Genomic DNA, 14,827 nt, shown 5'->3' with positions numbered 1-14,827 from the left:
CGGGTGCCCTGCCATCCTTGTCCTGGTTCCAGACTAACTACAGGGGTATGCCGCTTTTTGAGTAGAGGCAGTACACAGCCTATTCAATCGTAAGTGCGGCTGTCTCCAGCTCTTCTCTCCCATCTTGCCAGTGGTGGCCCATCCAGGGACACATACTGTGCCCAGTCATGTCACCCAGGACAAGCTGCAGTCACCAAGTGGCAAAGCAGAAAAATGCCAACTTTCTAAAAGTATCGTTTTTAAAAATCTAATTTAAAATCCAACTTCATTATAAGTTAGGATTTTCCATTACAGTTCTAAAAACACTAAATATGAATTCACATTTTGAAGTTACAGCTTATTAAATCTAATAAGGTAACTCTAGTGTTATTCTATTGAAGAGGTAGGCTTTGCAGTAGTGCAAAAACTAATTTTAAAGTTTTTCACTGCCAGGACAAGCAAAACTAAAAAGTACACACCCTGCTTTTTACATACATTGACACCCCCTTCCCCCCCCACCACCACCTGGGCTGTCCAGGGCCTACCCTAGGGTTGACTTACATGTATTAAAAAGGATGGTTAAAACTGCGCACACATGCTGTATTGGCAGGCCTGAGACGTTTAAAGTGCTATGTAAGTGGGGGGGAACAAGCAGTGCTGCAGGCCCACTTGCAGCATTTAATTTACAGGTTCTGGGCCCAGGTAGTGTCACTTTACTAGGGACTTTCAAGTAAATTAAATAGATCTTTTCGGTATAAGTCATTTTTTCCATGTTTACTGAGCAGCACAAGCACTTTAGTGCTGATTAGCAATGGTAAAGTGTGAGGAGTCCTGAAGCCAGCAAAAGGTAAGGTTGAAGGTAAAATGTTAGGGAGTAAACACCGCCAAGGATGCCATGTCTAACAGGGACAGTAAGGACAATTGAAGGAAATTGAAGGTTCTCAATATAATAATTAATATATGGTCTTTCCTATGACAGATCACCAATTTGTATAGATGTATTGGGATGGAAAGTAACATAGAAGAACTGAAATACTATTTGTATTAACACAGCGCAAGTCACTATGAACATACTTGAATGCTAAAGGAGAATGCAAGGATAATACTAAACAACAAAGTATTTTTACATGATGGCGCGTGGTATTTATAAAAACAAGGAACAGCTGTGGGCTCCAAGTTTGATTCCTCTTATGCAAACCATTTTATGTTTATTTTTATTTTTTAGAGGGATCATGCCTGAGCCAACACACAACACAATCACTGGAACACATTTTTAGGGGAGGTATAAGGACTACATCCTCTTTATATGAAGAGGCACAGAGGTGGAGTAGAGGTATTTTTTTTCAGCTTTTTGAATATTAAATGATTCAATGTGCATCCAGCCTTAAAATATGATAAAAGATAGAATTTTGGGAGCTTTTGCTAAAAGAAGACTCAGATGCAATACAGGGTACTATATTTCAGAACAAAACATTGTGCAATAGTATTTTACATGCTTCAAGTCCACACCTGAAAGCTATCATTAATTAGATCTCTTATGGGGAGATGGTTCAAGCCATTTATAATTGTAGCCAAGATAGCATCTTTAAGAAAAACAAAAGATGATTTTAAGGATTGCGGCTACAGTGATGTTTGTCTAGTATAGGCAGAGAGGCGAGAGTCATGAAATCACACAGAAAAAGCACATTACAAAAATAAGAATTGTGAGCAGAAACTGGGGAAGATGAGAGGAGCCGATCAAGAGATAGCTTTCATAGCTCAATATCAGATTTTTAATATACTTAGAACACATTGGCATATTCTCAATGTCCAACAATGCTCCCCGGTATCATTTCCAGTAAACCCAAGTGGGTATATAGACGAGGAGTCACTGTCAAGAGTGAATTCTGTCCCAGCTATGAAAGAACTAATAATATGATAACCAATGCCACATACTGGATGACCAAGACACCAACAAGTTTCTTTAGATGTGGGGAAATGTAGTGTCTGCCATTATGGTAAAAACCAACAGAATATAGCTGTAAGATCAATAATTTCATTAACTATACACCATATACAGTTTACGTGACCAAGGGTGTGGAATTTAATACAATATCTACATGTCCATGGAGCAGGTTGCTTCATAAATCTACTTGTCCTGTAACAAACTCCACTTGTTCCTTTGGTGCCATGTAGTGGGGTGACAAATTATGGCAGCAATCTCTTTATTTAAGAGCTCGGATACATCCTCTCTGATTATGCCAGGGCTCATAGCACAGTAGTGTTTGAATACTCGCAATCCCCTTTGTTTCCGCAGATCTACATACTGGGGCTGAAGGTAGTGGTAAGCAATAGTTCCAGGGTTAGAAGGCCCTTTTGAGTTTGTGCAAACCTACCAACTTGCATGATTTAAGGTTTTCAACAACTTTTCTCTAACCTTTTCCAATACTGAGAAGTGTTGGAAATTTACTCCCGACAACGGCATATGTAAAACTTCTTCCAGAGTAGGGATAAAAGTGGTTGGAGGGAAAGTGAACTTGCAAACACTCAGAATTTCGCATGATCAAGTCTTCACATGCATATTTGCTCATGCTAAAATGCAGTTCCAATTATTTTCTAGTACTATTTCTTGTCCTAATTCTGTAAATTCTTGGGCCTTCACGAAGGAGATATAGCTGCACTTAATGCAAGGACATATACCATGGGTGCACTTTTGAGACTTTCTTTAATAATTGAGCTCCTAATTTGGTTTGGCGTTGACCATGACCTTTTGCGTTTACTAAAATTCTGTCTCGCTCCCTCTCTGCATCGGCTGGCTTCACTGTGAGACAGCATTCTGCTCTCACACATGAAGCATATTGGCACACAAAGTAGATTTGTACAGAGCCAGTAAAAACTATGGCAGTGCGTGCTTTTTTAGACCGAAAACAATTTTTACTTTTGCCAATGTTTGTTATAATGGTGAGGGCCCAACAGCTCCCACATCAATAAGGTTTAACAAAAACCATGCCAAAACAATTCACACATTGACAAAACTAAAAAGCTGACCCACCAATTTTAGACCTGCTGGATTTCCCTAGGCTTGTTCATTTGTGTTCCCCATAATCTTATTGAAACTGGTTACCCTGATGTTTCATTATGAATATTTTGGGAAATACTAGCATGCATCAACACGTTACTAAATGATGCTGCAAAGAAATGAGACCTGAAATTTTACAGTAGTTTAGAAAAATGTTTTTTTTCCCTGCTTTTATTTTTAGGTCTCGCCTACGCAGTACGCATGCGCAACTTAGGAAAGAGACCTTTAGAAATCGCTCCAGGTTTGCAGGCAAAAACGTGCACGAGTTGCTTTGCTTTCAATGGCAAAGCGTGCATGTTTGGCGATTCCCTTGCAGGAGCGAGCGGTGCCATGTGTTAGTAATTATCGTGCTCGCTCCCGCAAGGGAAACGCTGCCTGCTCTCGGCCGCACCCCCCCCTCACCCCCTACTTGCGCGCGGTTGGTTTGTGTTTGTAAAAGGATTAATACGATCGCATGTGTTTCTTTTTAGGTTGTTTAGCATTATACTGTGCGTTTGAGCTCTTAACACCAGAGCTGGTATTATCAGCATGGCGCAGCTTTCATGTTTCACCATCTCGCCTTTGATTATCAGCAAGCCGCACCACAGCTGCTCAGCGACACAAAGACTGAAGTCTCGAGAGCGGGCTTCCCGGCTCGAACACATTCCCAATACCTCCTGACTCACTCCATGGATGCCCTGCACCACAGCCTCCATCACGGGGTTCTGTGTCCACATCCCCGGCATCTTCACCCCTTGCCATCCACGTACGGCTCAGCCCCCTCCCTGCTGTGCAATGATTTTATGAATATTTGACCAGGAATTATTATTATTTCTTTTTTTTTTAAATCACAAGGCACCCGCTCTACGGTGCTTCTACATATTCATACATGGCGTCACAAAGAGGCTGGCGCGGTGCCTTTGCAGAAAAACGTGACTCCAAGTCGGGCTTTTTAACATCCGCCAAAAGGGCTTCTGATCTAGACAGAATGGAAGGACTCCCTTTTGACAAGATTGCAGAGCTAGTTTTTCAGTGGGGTGGCCAAGTTTGCTGGCGCACCGCACGGATCTCCCGCGGATCATTTCTGTGGGGCAAAAACCTTGTTTTTCCTCATGCTGCCCCCTTCACTCCCGTACCTCTCCATTGCTTACTGATGCCTTCCCTCCTGCCATGCTTGTAGTTGCCCTGTCTCAAAGCTTGTTTTTTTACCCTTTCTGGAAATGCTGCTCACACACAAAGGACCAGTTCTCTTCGCCACCCACAAACTCCGCGAGTTTTGTAACACGATACATTGGGCTCCTCTGGTGTCTGGGAAATATCCATATTGGGCAGCTGCATTCTCTAACCCTCGCCTGGCTTATCGAGTAACTATTTTAAACCTTTTATTGGGGCTGAAAGGAAAAAACATTAAGGAAAGCCACAGTCCAGTTGCCACTAGAGTGATACAGAGAATGTAATAAAGAGCAACTTTAGCGGGCATTAATCACGGAGTTCCATGGCAAACCGCAACTCCCGCAAGCAAAAGTTGGCCCAATAATTACCGCAATAGCAGACGTTGGTGACAATCCAATTGTGCACAGAGAATGCATACAGTGAAATCTGCAACAGCCATGAACAGAGAAGCGTTTATTTTTCTTCATAGCGAAAGTACTTTCATAACTAGTGTAAACATTTAGCCCGGTTTAGTTCTTCATAGCAAGCTATTTATGTGCCGCAAGACACACAGGAGACAGAAAATACTTTTCAGCTGATTTATTTATATGTATGGTGCCGAACTAACGCTAGGCTTGCAGCCTTGAGTTAAATTCTGCGCGCTCTTGTAGCAGTCTTAAATGGCCACAGAGCAGAGAGGCGGCCTGCTTGTAAACAAAGTTGGTATCTATGTCAGACAAAATGTCTTGGTAAAAGGTGGTGAGGTGCCAATAGTATTCAATTGTAGCCAAGAACGATGGTGTAGCTTTGTTTCTGCACTATCCTCACCAGTGGTTTATACTTCATTTATTCCATATCAGTCGTTCCTATTTTCTGACTCTGACATTCCTCTTAAAGGCTAGTGTGTCACTGCCCTCTCCCTCCCTGCAGCAAATGCGCCCGCAATGCTCACCCTTTTCTGTAGCTCCTTGTTATTATGTGCCCCTCTCTCAGTCCAGTAAGCTCGGTCTCCCTTCTACTTTTGTCAGTGTTTTTTCTTCTTGGCTCACTTCGGAGTATCTTCCATTTTCACTACCAGTTTGTGGTCTCTCCTTGAGTTGGAATTGCCCTTTTCACTTTCTAATTTCTCTTATTTTACAGAAATAATTAGGGGACTGGAAGTAACAGAATGACAGAAAATAAACAGACTACATTCTCATTGTTGAGAAAAAGTCAATGAATTCCTAAATTCGAATTTTCCAAAGTCTTCTTTTTAATTAATGTATGGTCTCTCCTGTCTGGTAATATTTCAGAATATTTTTGACTCTGCACAATTATGTATCGCTTCTAAATATTAATAATAAATTAAAAGGAGCATTGCTGGCGAGTGAAGCCCAAGCCATCTTTGTTAGCTGCGACTTCCAGTTGCAAAGGCAGAACCCCCGTTAATATTACGTTATCACTCATTGTCAGTCTGTTCACTAACATACGTTTATGATGAATGGAAATGACTCACAGTGAAGATATGACATAACACACGGATCACCATAAAAAACAGTTGGTTGTTTCCGGCAGCCATGTTAAACAGGTTTTCATAGGACCATATTATATCTATGGCCCTCTACCATCTTTTTGCCTGTTCCTCTCTCTGGGTCTATCCTTCTTTGTTATCCCTGTCCCTCTGGCTATATATGCCCCTGTTTTTCTCCCAGCCCCTTCCTGCCTGTGCTTTTATCTCTGTGGCACCCTCTACTTCTGCCGGTCTCTCCCACTTTGGCTTGGAGCGTATTTCTCTTTTTAACCCTGTGGTTCGGTGGACCTCTTTCCTTCCACCGTTCTCGGCCCCTCTACCTGTGACGCAGTCTGTCTCTTTCCTTTGATCTTGATTTTGTGGCCTCCCTCCGTACCACTGTCTGTAACGCTTTTTGCTCTTGTTTGTCTCCCTTTCTTGATTTCCACACCACCTTGTTTGTCTTGCTTTATGCCCCCTGTATTTCCATCCTTCGGTCTGCCTTTGCTCCCCTGACCCTCTCTATGTGTCCCTCTGTTTGCACACACTCTATATACTTGCAGACGTTATGCCACTTCCTCCCCAGCACCCACCCAACACGAAGGAAATACAAATCCTAGCCCCTTGAAGAAGCAGTACATCCTGAAGCAACTTCACACTCTGGAGCAGGAGCTACCTCAGAGAACCCCCAGCTGCCAACAAAACTGGAGCACCCTTGGCAACTGGTGCACTTACCACCCTGGAGCTCCCACTGGCACGTATTTAAAGCTATCTTTTCAGTGAGCAAGAGTTCAGACTGTATTTGTAGAACTGCAGATCAGAGCCAACTTCACTCACTTCGAGAGCCAGGATTCAGCTGTTAAGACACATGCTTACCGATTTATTAGCTGATTTGTACAAAGTTAAACCAGAAAACCTGGACACATTGTGGCTCCCTTGCTTAAATTGTGTTATCAAGCAAATTATTTCACTTAAAAATCTTTTTTCTTTATTATTGCATATGAAAGTACTTTCAGATATGTAAATTCAGACTACCAGTTGTACAAAAATAAGAATGCAAGTACTTCTTAATGTAATTAAGAGTGTCAAAGCTTCCATGTTAAAGAACAGTAGATGGTGTAGCACCAAGTATAATGTGCTGCATGGCTAAACACTTATAGGGTCCCAAAGGCGAGACCTATTGGCTATGCCAATGCTTGTGTTATGAAAGTTTTATGTTGATAGCAAAGAGTCATAAATCTTGCTTTCAAGCTTCTGCACATATGTGCATCAAATCAGAGAGCATTCTGGGAGCATTATACATGGCCTGAAATTGCTAAACTTTGAAAACATTTGTAAACATTTTTATACTGGAACAACTGTCAGTAGGGCACTCAGAGCTCACTACATTTACTTAGGGCGTTCACCCTAATAATAAATGATTTCAATTAATGAACCATAAATATTTATAAGTATTACCATTTGGACAAAATATTACATTAACCTTCCCTAATCCATAATGTGGTATTGCAACCTGGCAGCCAAAGGGTTTGTGCTCCAGGGGGTTGGGCCTACTTGTCCCAAGGACAAAATACACATAAAAACCTGATGTCTTGACCCCAAACAATATGTCCTGGGCGCCGGGCTATAGGAATTCCACATCCTTGCAGGGATGTTGGTGTGGTAATATTTTTGTGTGCAGTAGTACAAGTCCTTTAAAGATTGTTTAAAGGTTCAGATACCAGAACACATATGAGTCATAAAAACAGAAATAACTATCTGGTGGCTTTACATTTCCAGGAGACATCCAGAGGAGAATGAAATATGTTTCCATAGGTTGGAACATGTAAGGCAGGATGAGAGAGAAGAAAATAGAGACATCTCAGAAAAACAGAAGCCAAATGGATCAGTAGATAGAAGAGTGCAGAATATTGCCACAATACTGCTAGCAAATTATATATTTTTCTGTGAAGACTTTGGAAACATGACTGTGTATTGTTTTATAAATGGTGCACATGGGATATTAATAAAACTATTCTGATGTCTTCATAGTTACATGTTTAAAGATATTTTTCACATGATATGCATAATCTGGGTTATGGCCATTAGATGTTAAATTATAACATATATATTGGTCTCTCTCTCCAAGATGATGTTATACACTATGTAATGAATCGAACGTTCCACCCAAAAATATAATTTATAGTAGAATGTCCTTTAAGCACCCATAGACATGGAGCTAACAAGATAACAAAAATCTTAAAATTGAGTGTGTAGAACTGTATGAATGACAAAAATACCTAATCAGGCCTCGAAAAATCATAAAAATGTTACTGGACCTTCAGGTCGAGTAACTTGAATAATATACTCAACCTAACTAACGTACTTGACCCATAAACTGGTCTCAAATGGTGTGATCATTGGCAAAAAATATTTTTACAGTCGCTTTTTTCTAACGAGTGCACCTTCAAATACGTGAATTCAACATTTCTCCTGTACACAACTATATTGTTTGATTAATTAGACTACACGTTTGCTCCATGTGTAATCAAAATCTAGTCCACAGATGGGGTACATATGATCCGTTACTTGCCTCTCAGTTTACCAGTAGCACTGCCATCAGCGCAGGGGCAGGAGTGTTTCTCAGTTTGTGTTTTAAACACTCATTTTTAATAAATATATTATTAAAGCATGATGTAGTAGTGCATGATAATTTACAGACAGTAAATTTCCAAGAAATAGCCAATAACCCTCCCACTACTTTAAAACTTTACTGATAAAACTATATTGTTTATTAACAATAATCTGTGAAAATTAGGTTTCAGAAAACATATTAATCATTTGCACTTCACCAAGTAAACTGTTCCAATTTGTTTTTCAGCCTAGTAAAATATATATTTCATCACACATAAGTTAAGAAATATGAGATTCTACAAATACTGAAATATTTGTACTGTTTACTTATTAGCTATTTAAATGTGTTACGAAAAACCTGGTACCCTACAATCTTTTATTTCACACTTCGTACAGCACGTCAGACACATCACTTTACAAAATCCTGAAACTCGGCAGTTAGAGAAGGAAAAGTAATTATAAACTGACTTCTGGCCTCACTCTTAGAACACAGAGCAAATGTGACTAGATAAAAAGATTTAAAGGCCTCTTTATTGCTCCTTCACTTTCTGACTGAACAGAGCACCTGTTCAGTGTCAACTCATCAGACTAGGAGAGTAGGTCCGAAATATAGCTCGACCTAATAAAATCTGACTCTTCTTAGTGAGTGGGCGAGTAGATTTATCGAGGTACGTTTGTGGGATTTTTATAAAATGGTATGCACCCTTCCATATGGGTTACATAAATATAAGGTATCTGACACTGCAATGTAGACTATTTGGTGTCTACAAAAAATTGTAAATTTCTTGTTGTTGTTTGTTGGAAGTAGGATGGGCTTTTGGGTTACTATACAAGTGATTCCAAGATGGTGCTAAATTTGAACGCCGAGAGTACTGAATCATGCATGAATGTAAAATAAAGTCTGTAGATTGTATGAGTAACAAGAAGACTTCATGGGAGTTTTTTTTTTAAGATATATTATACATACATCCCCTTGGGTTACATTAGTATAGGGAAGGGCACTACAATGTAGATGTATTTGGTGTTTACAATATGGTGCTGGTCGCTTCCTGTTTTCGTCCTTTATTCTTGTTGCCAGTCGATTGAGGCTGGATGAGTCTGTGAGGTACTATAGAAAGGGATTACAAGATAGTGCTTGCATGAATGCTGCGAGCACGACACCATGCATTAACCCATTTACTCCATAAGAGAGGTAACATCTAAAGTAATTTATTTTAGGAGGAATTATTTATTTCAAATTTGGCATGCTTATGCAGCTTAATGTTTAAAAGGACAAACTAGCATCAGGTACATTGTTTTTGAGCTTGTAGGAACTAGGTTCTGATTTAAGATTACACATTTTGAAACGGGGCCCATTTTGATATTGGATGTAAGCAATGGATTAGCGAGTTTGCATTGGACAATACGTTACATTTTTTTATGTTAAGGTGTGCATTGACCAAGTATTAGCCAAATGTTTGTATGTATGAAATCAAATATCGGTATATTACACTAATTTATTCAATGGGATCTTGGTAAAAATATCACATTTTTTAAGTGGCTTATATAGTGTTTGGACCTCATGTAAGATTGTCTCTCTTTTGGAATTAGATACAAGTGATAAATGAGAATCATAGTGGATATTACAGCACCATATGCTATTTGCTAATGAACATTTCATTTTCGAATACATTGATAACTGGGTTTGGTTTCATTTTTAAGTTAGGCTTTTCTTGAATCGTTAATTGTAGGAAGGTAAGAATTGATCAAGGTACTAGATATAAAATATTGGGTAGCAGAGGCTCACATCTTTATGGACTAAATTAAAATACATTTATTATAAAAGGTACAATTCTGGTTCGTTACTTCAATGGATTGGATGAGTACATACGCATTCAAGGTAATATTTTGAATTAAATTATATGATTTTTACAGATATTGTAAGAATTGGGGGATGATTAGATTACATTTATGGACTTTGACGTAACAAGATGGAACCTTTATTGGTTTTAGTAAGTGAATTTGGAAAGTTATATTTTTTATGATACTATGTACCTTATATTAGGAACCCAGCGTTTTATACAGACTAGATCTCATGATACCTTGACGTTCCTACCTCAAGCTAAGGATAACAGGATTATCTAATGCAGATATACATACGATTATTTAATACTGTACTAATTGAAGGAAATATGTTATTGATTCAGATCTATTAGGCAATTTTCATGTAATCTGGTTACTTTTGTTTGTGAGTTTCATATTGTTTGTTTTAACTGATTTTTAAATCTATCTGGAATATAACTTGTATGTATATTTTGTAGCCCTGTAGAAATTTGCATACGACGACGAAATGTGTCAGCTACAACAAAAAGTTTGTTCAACCTACAATCAATTTCTAATATAGATGAATTAGGATTAAAGAATTGGTTTTATTCCTACATCAGATCTTCTGGCAATCTGTTAAAATCGTAAAGACTTATCTCCTCACACGTTTCATGTGTTCTTCACCAATGATCATTTGAATAATATATATGGACTGTTAAGATTATTTCTCAAATCAGTACCTAAATCCATTGCGCACCCTTCCCCCCAGGAGGCAGTAAGTGGATGGTGCAGAAAACTGCATCACATGGGCATTATTAACCTAATGGGTAAAAGCACACTTTGCGGGATAACACTATTCTTCTATGGCGGGCTGTGCTAAGACCCCCAGACATAAGGCATCAAACTACAGCAAGACATTCTGACATGACCACTTGTCAGTCATCAAGTGGGAGCAGAAAGGTTAAGCCATGCATCAAAATTATAATTAGTTGGGATTCATTCTCGTTGTTTCGAAACTGTGACTGCGTCAACATATCGCCAAGATGGAAAAAACATGCCATTCAAAATTGGGAAGCATAATTTCTATGTCATGGTAACATGTTTACTGATTAAAAATCCTGGCCACAAGAACCCTATGCAAGTGGCTATCAATAATTTTGACTCAACTAAAGAGCAAATGTACTATCTGATGGCATTCATAATTCAAGATAAAATCATCATTACAGTGCACTATTGAAGTATAAAATCTGCAGTACCTTTAAGGGGAAAACAATCTAAATCTAAATTAGGGTGAATTCACCCTACCTTTCTAATCAGCACTGTTGAATAGTAATCAGTCTTGAGTTGAGCTGTTATCTTAAGACCCATTTATTCCCCAAATGCTTCAAATAAATGAGAGATCAGTCAAAAATAAGAAAATACCCTTTAGGCAATTCCTCTCAGAGCCATATCAGTGGAAGAAATACCAGACCTTGCAGCTGTTAAATTGTGCCTAGGTCACCCAAGGCACAATAAGCTATCAACACACAAACGTGGCAACTTGCTCACCTAGAATCTGCAAACAATTCTTTAGTGACATTATGAAGCTATAAATAATGCTTCGTTACAATTACTAATTACATAAAAAAGCTTTGGTTATACTACGAAAAGAAAATTGAAAAATTAATGTTTTGACTGCAATTACTAGCAAATGTAGCAGTTTTTCGACCAGTACCTTACTTTTTCTTGATTCATAAAATTAAAAGAAGAAAACAGGTTAGGTTGCGGAGATATGAACTGATAGTGTTTCGCTAGTAAACAATTATATGGGAACAATGATAAACAATCATAAATAAGTAGTGACTCTGGCAGTGGTAGTACCTGCTAGTATCACATAAAACAAATGCAGTAAAACTTACAACAGCCTACTCAACTCCATGGGTATACAAGTACCAAGGCATCAATCATGTGTAAAGAAATTATTTAATTCGAAAAATAATGACTTACATGATTTGGTTATGTTAACAGAACTAGGCCTTATCACCAAATGGGCTTGTCACATTTCAGAGAAGTGTATTTTTGTTGTGAACGAGGTGTACGTTCATGTTTCATTTTGCTCCTCTGAAAGTCACTAAAAATCATCTGCAAAACATGGACTGTCAATGTGGGCAAATGTAACAGATATCTAGTTTGCCCAGTTGAAAGGATGTGTGCTTTACACACTAAGGTTATGAGCTATTGTGTGGTGATGTTGTAAAGAACATACAGAAATCCGTCTTTCCTTTTCTCATATTATTGCATTAATAAAACATAGGCCAGGTTATGTGTAAAGAGTAATGTAAATTACAGCCAATTAAAATAATATGTCATGTTAAATTCATATTGGATTGCTTAATGTGCATTTTTAGAGCTGCTTTCTAATAGAATACCAGGATATGATGTGCTTTTCTTTGTCCAGGACATTATAAAAGACAAGCTATTTGCAGAAGAACCAGATAATCGTGTCTTAGTAAGCTTTTCTATTAAACTGCTGGTTATTTGGAGAGCTAGATGCACGTGGTCCTTTGTAACTGGCTATTATTAATTTGAATATCTATTTAACAAATGTAAGATGTGAACGTTTCATTTCTTAAAAGCACATTGCTGTAATGATACAATTATTTGAATAAACCTACAAAGACAGAGCTAGAGCAGCCTGGTTGTGCAAGTATTCTTAATGGTTTTGACTGAGGGTTAATGTTCAGGATTCTCCCTTCACCGTCTATCGACCCTCGTCACTTAATTAGGGGTGGACGTCGACAATCACATGACTTTGGAAAAGATTTTCTAGCATCCATGCAACTTTACATCTCAGAACTTAATTAGAGTAGGGCACTTTAGAATCCAATCAACAATTGGATCAGGCTTGAAGTTAATAGGACTTAGATGTGATGAGCAAGTGATGGAAATACGGACCATGAGCATTCTTTCTACTACAGACACAACCCACCCAATAAACGTCACCCATTACCTGTGGCTCCTTGTTACTGTGCTGAGAAGACAGAAGCACTGAAAAAGTATTACATGCATAACACACGGGCATTAACTTTTAATATAACTGCATGGCAATACTGCACAATTGCTCTTAAAAGTTGCATTTTTCCAAAAGGCTATTGTATCTAACATGACGCATTTGGCACACTTAATTCCAAGACGCAGTCCCCTAGATGAATAATGGCATAAAACTGTAACTCAAAGTTTATTTCTGCGTATTTATAATGTTCGTGTGGCTAATTTACGATATTTCTACACAAAAGTAACAAACAAGAATTTGTGCGAAAGTGTATTTTTGCATTGCAATTACCATCCTGCACGCGAAGAATCTGTAACTTCAACAAACTCGAGCGAAATAGACTTCATAAAACAAAAAGCAACACAGTTTATTCCAAATTCAGAAGGGCGGTGAGAAGAGTGACCCAACGTGTACGCATAGAAACGTGGACAAACGTTAGGTTGAAATTTCAAGAGGAGAGGGGCTTAACCTTGACAACCTAAAATTAAGTTCTGATTAGTGTCGTCTCATCTGGTACACGAGTACAAACACATCGACCCCCTGAAACCACCTCGCTCCTTGCAAATCCATTTTATAAAGGGAACCTCAGTTAAGGGTGGGTACGAAGAAATCACACACGCGTTTTGGCCGACTCTTATCCCGTACGTCAGACCAGCTGCCAGGATTGCTCCAAATGACCAGGATAGCTCTAACCAGCATTCCAATACATGCATCGAATACAAGTGAAAAGTCTTTAAATCGGGTGCACTTTCCAAGCTAGAAAAATAAAACTATAAAACAACAGGTACCACCATGCACCTCTCTCCCCTTCACGGGGGACCCCCCTCTAACAGCACGGGCGTACTCACGGAGCGATCGAGCAAGCAACCTGCCGGTAAACATCTTGGGTCACTCGCCAATGACAACGCGGGGCGCGCGCAGGGGGCCACACGCACGCACGGACACGCAGGAGCACGTACGCCACGTAGAGGTCGGCAGTTCGACTGAAGCAGAAACATAGACGAAAGACTGTACGTTCGCCTTAGAGCTAGGGAAGTTTCCCCGCAGTCTTTAGTTTCAATATGGTAGGGTGGAAATTTGTTTTCAGGCATTTGGAATACACCGAAGAGGGTAGCAGCACGAAGACTTGAAAGCATGCTGGGAAATGTAGTTTTCATTAAGCCTAGCGTGACAAGTGATCAGTAGAGACTATTTAGCATAGCTGCCAAAGCTTTAGATTGCTAGGTGTGACATTTTCATAATGTCAGTATACTTCGGAATGACATTACAGCAACTAAGAGTGACACTTTCTCGCGAGCGAAACCAAGCAATGAAGAAGAGAAAAGCATATAAATATAAACAAGCATTTGCAATGCAATAGGTCTCACATATGCAAGAGTTTAAGCCGTTAGCATTGTAAATGACAATGCCTTTTACCTGTGTTTTACAAACAAAAACAAACATATAAAGCATTGTCATTTACAATGCCAATAGCTCAAACTTGCGCAAATGTGAGACCTATTGCTTTGCAAACCTCCCCAGACGTCGCCTTCCTGACGGAGACCTGGCAGAACCCCTCCTGAGCACCTGACATCGCCATAGCCATCCTGGAAGGCTACAAGATCTCCCGCGCAGGAACCGCACCAACGGAGCAGGAAGAGGAATCGCCATCGTCCACAGGAACACCCTCAGAGTCTCGACCAGCACCGACGAACAAATGCACTTCCAGATCCACACCGACCCC

At 39.4% G+C, this 14,827-nt stretch overlaps 1 protein-coding gene across 1 annotated transcript in view; it reads right to left on the bottom strand.

The window, feature by feature from the left end:
• The window catches only part of SUCLG1 (succinate-CoA ligase GDP/ADP-forming subunit alpha), a 180,471-nt gene extending 166,249 nt beyond the window's left edge, over positions 1–14,222 (bottom strand). The window contains exon 1 of the mRNA XM_085642659.1: positions 13,953–14,222. Within this exon, the coding sequence (XP_085498785.1) occupies positions 13,953–13,986 (34 nt within the window). The 5' untranslated portion in view covers positions 13,987–14,222. The remainder of the gene's footprint in view (positions 1–13,952) is intronic.
• Between the last annotated feature and the right edge of the window lie 605 nt (positions 14,223–14,827).

This window comes from Triturus cristatus, chromosome 2_2 (genome assembly GCF_964204655.1).
Source record: "Triturus cristatus chromosome 2_2, aTriCri1.1, whole genome shotgun sequence".
NCBI lineage: Eukaryota > Metazoa > Chordata > Amphibia > Caudata > Salamandridae > Triturus > Triturus cristatus.
This window is presented reverse-complemented; position numbering and strand designations above follow the sequence as displayed.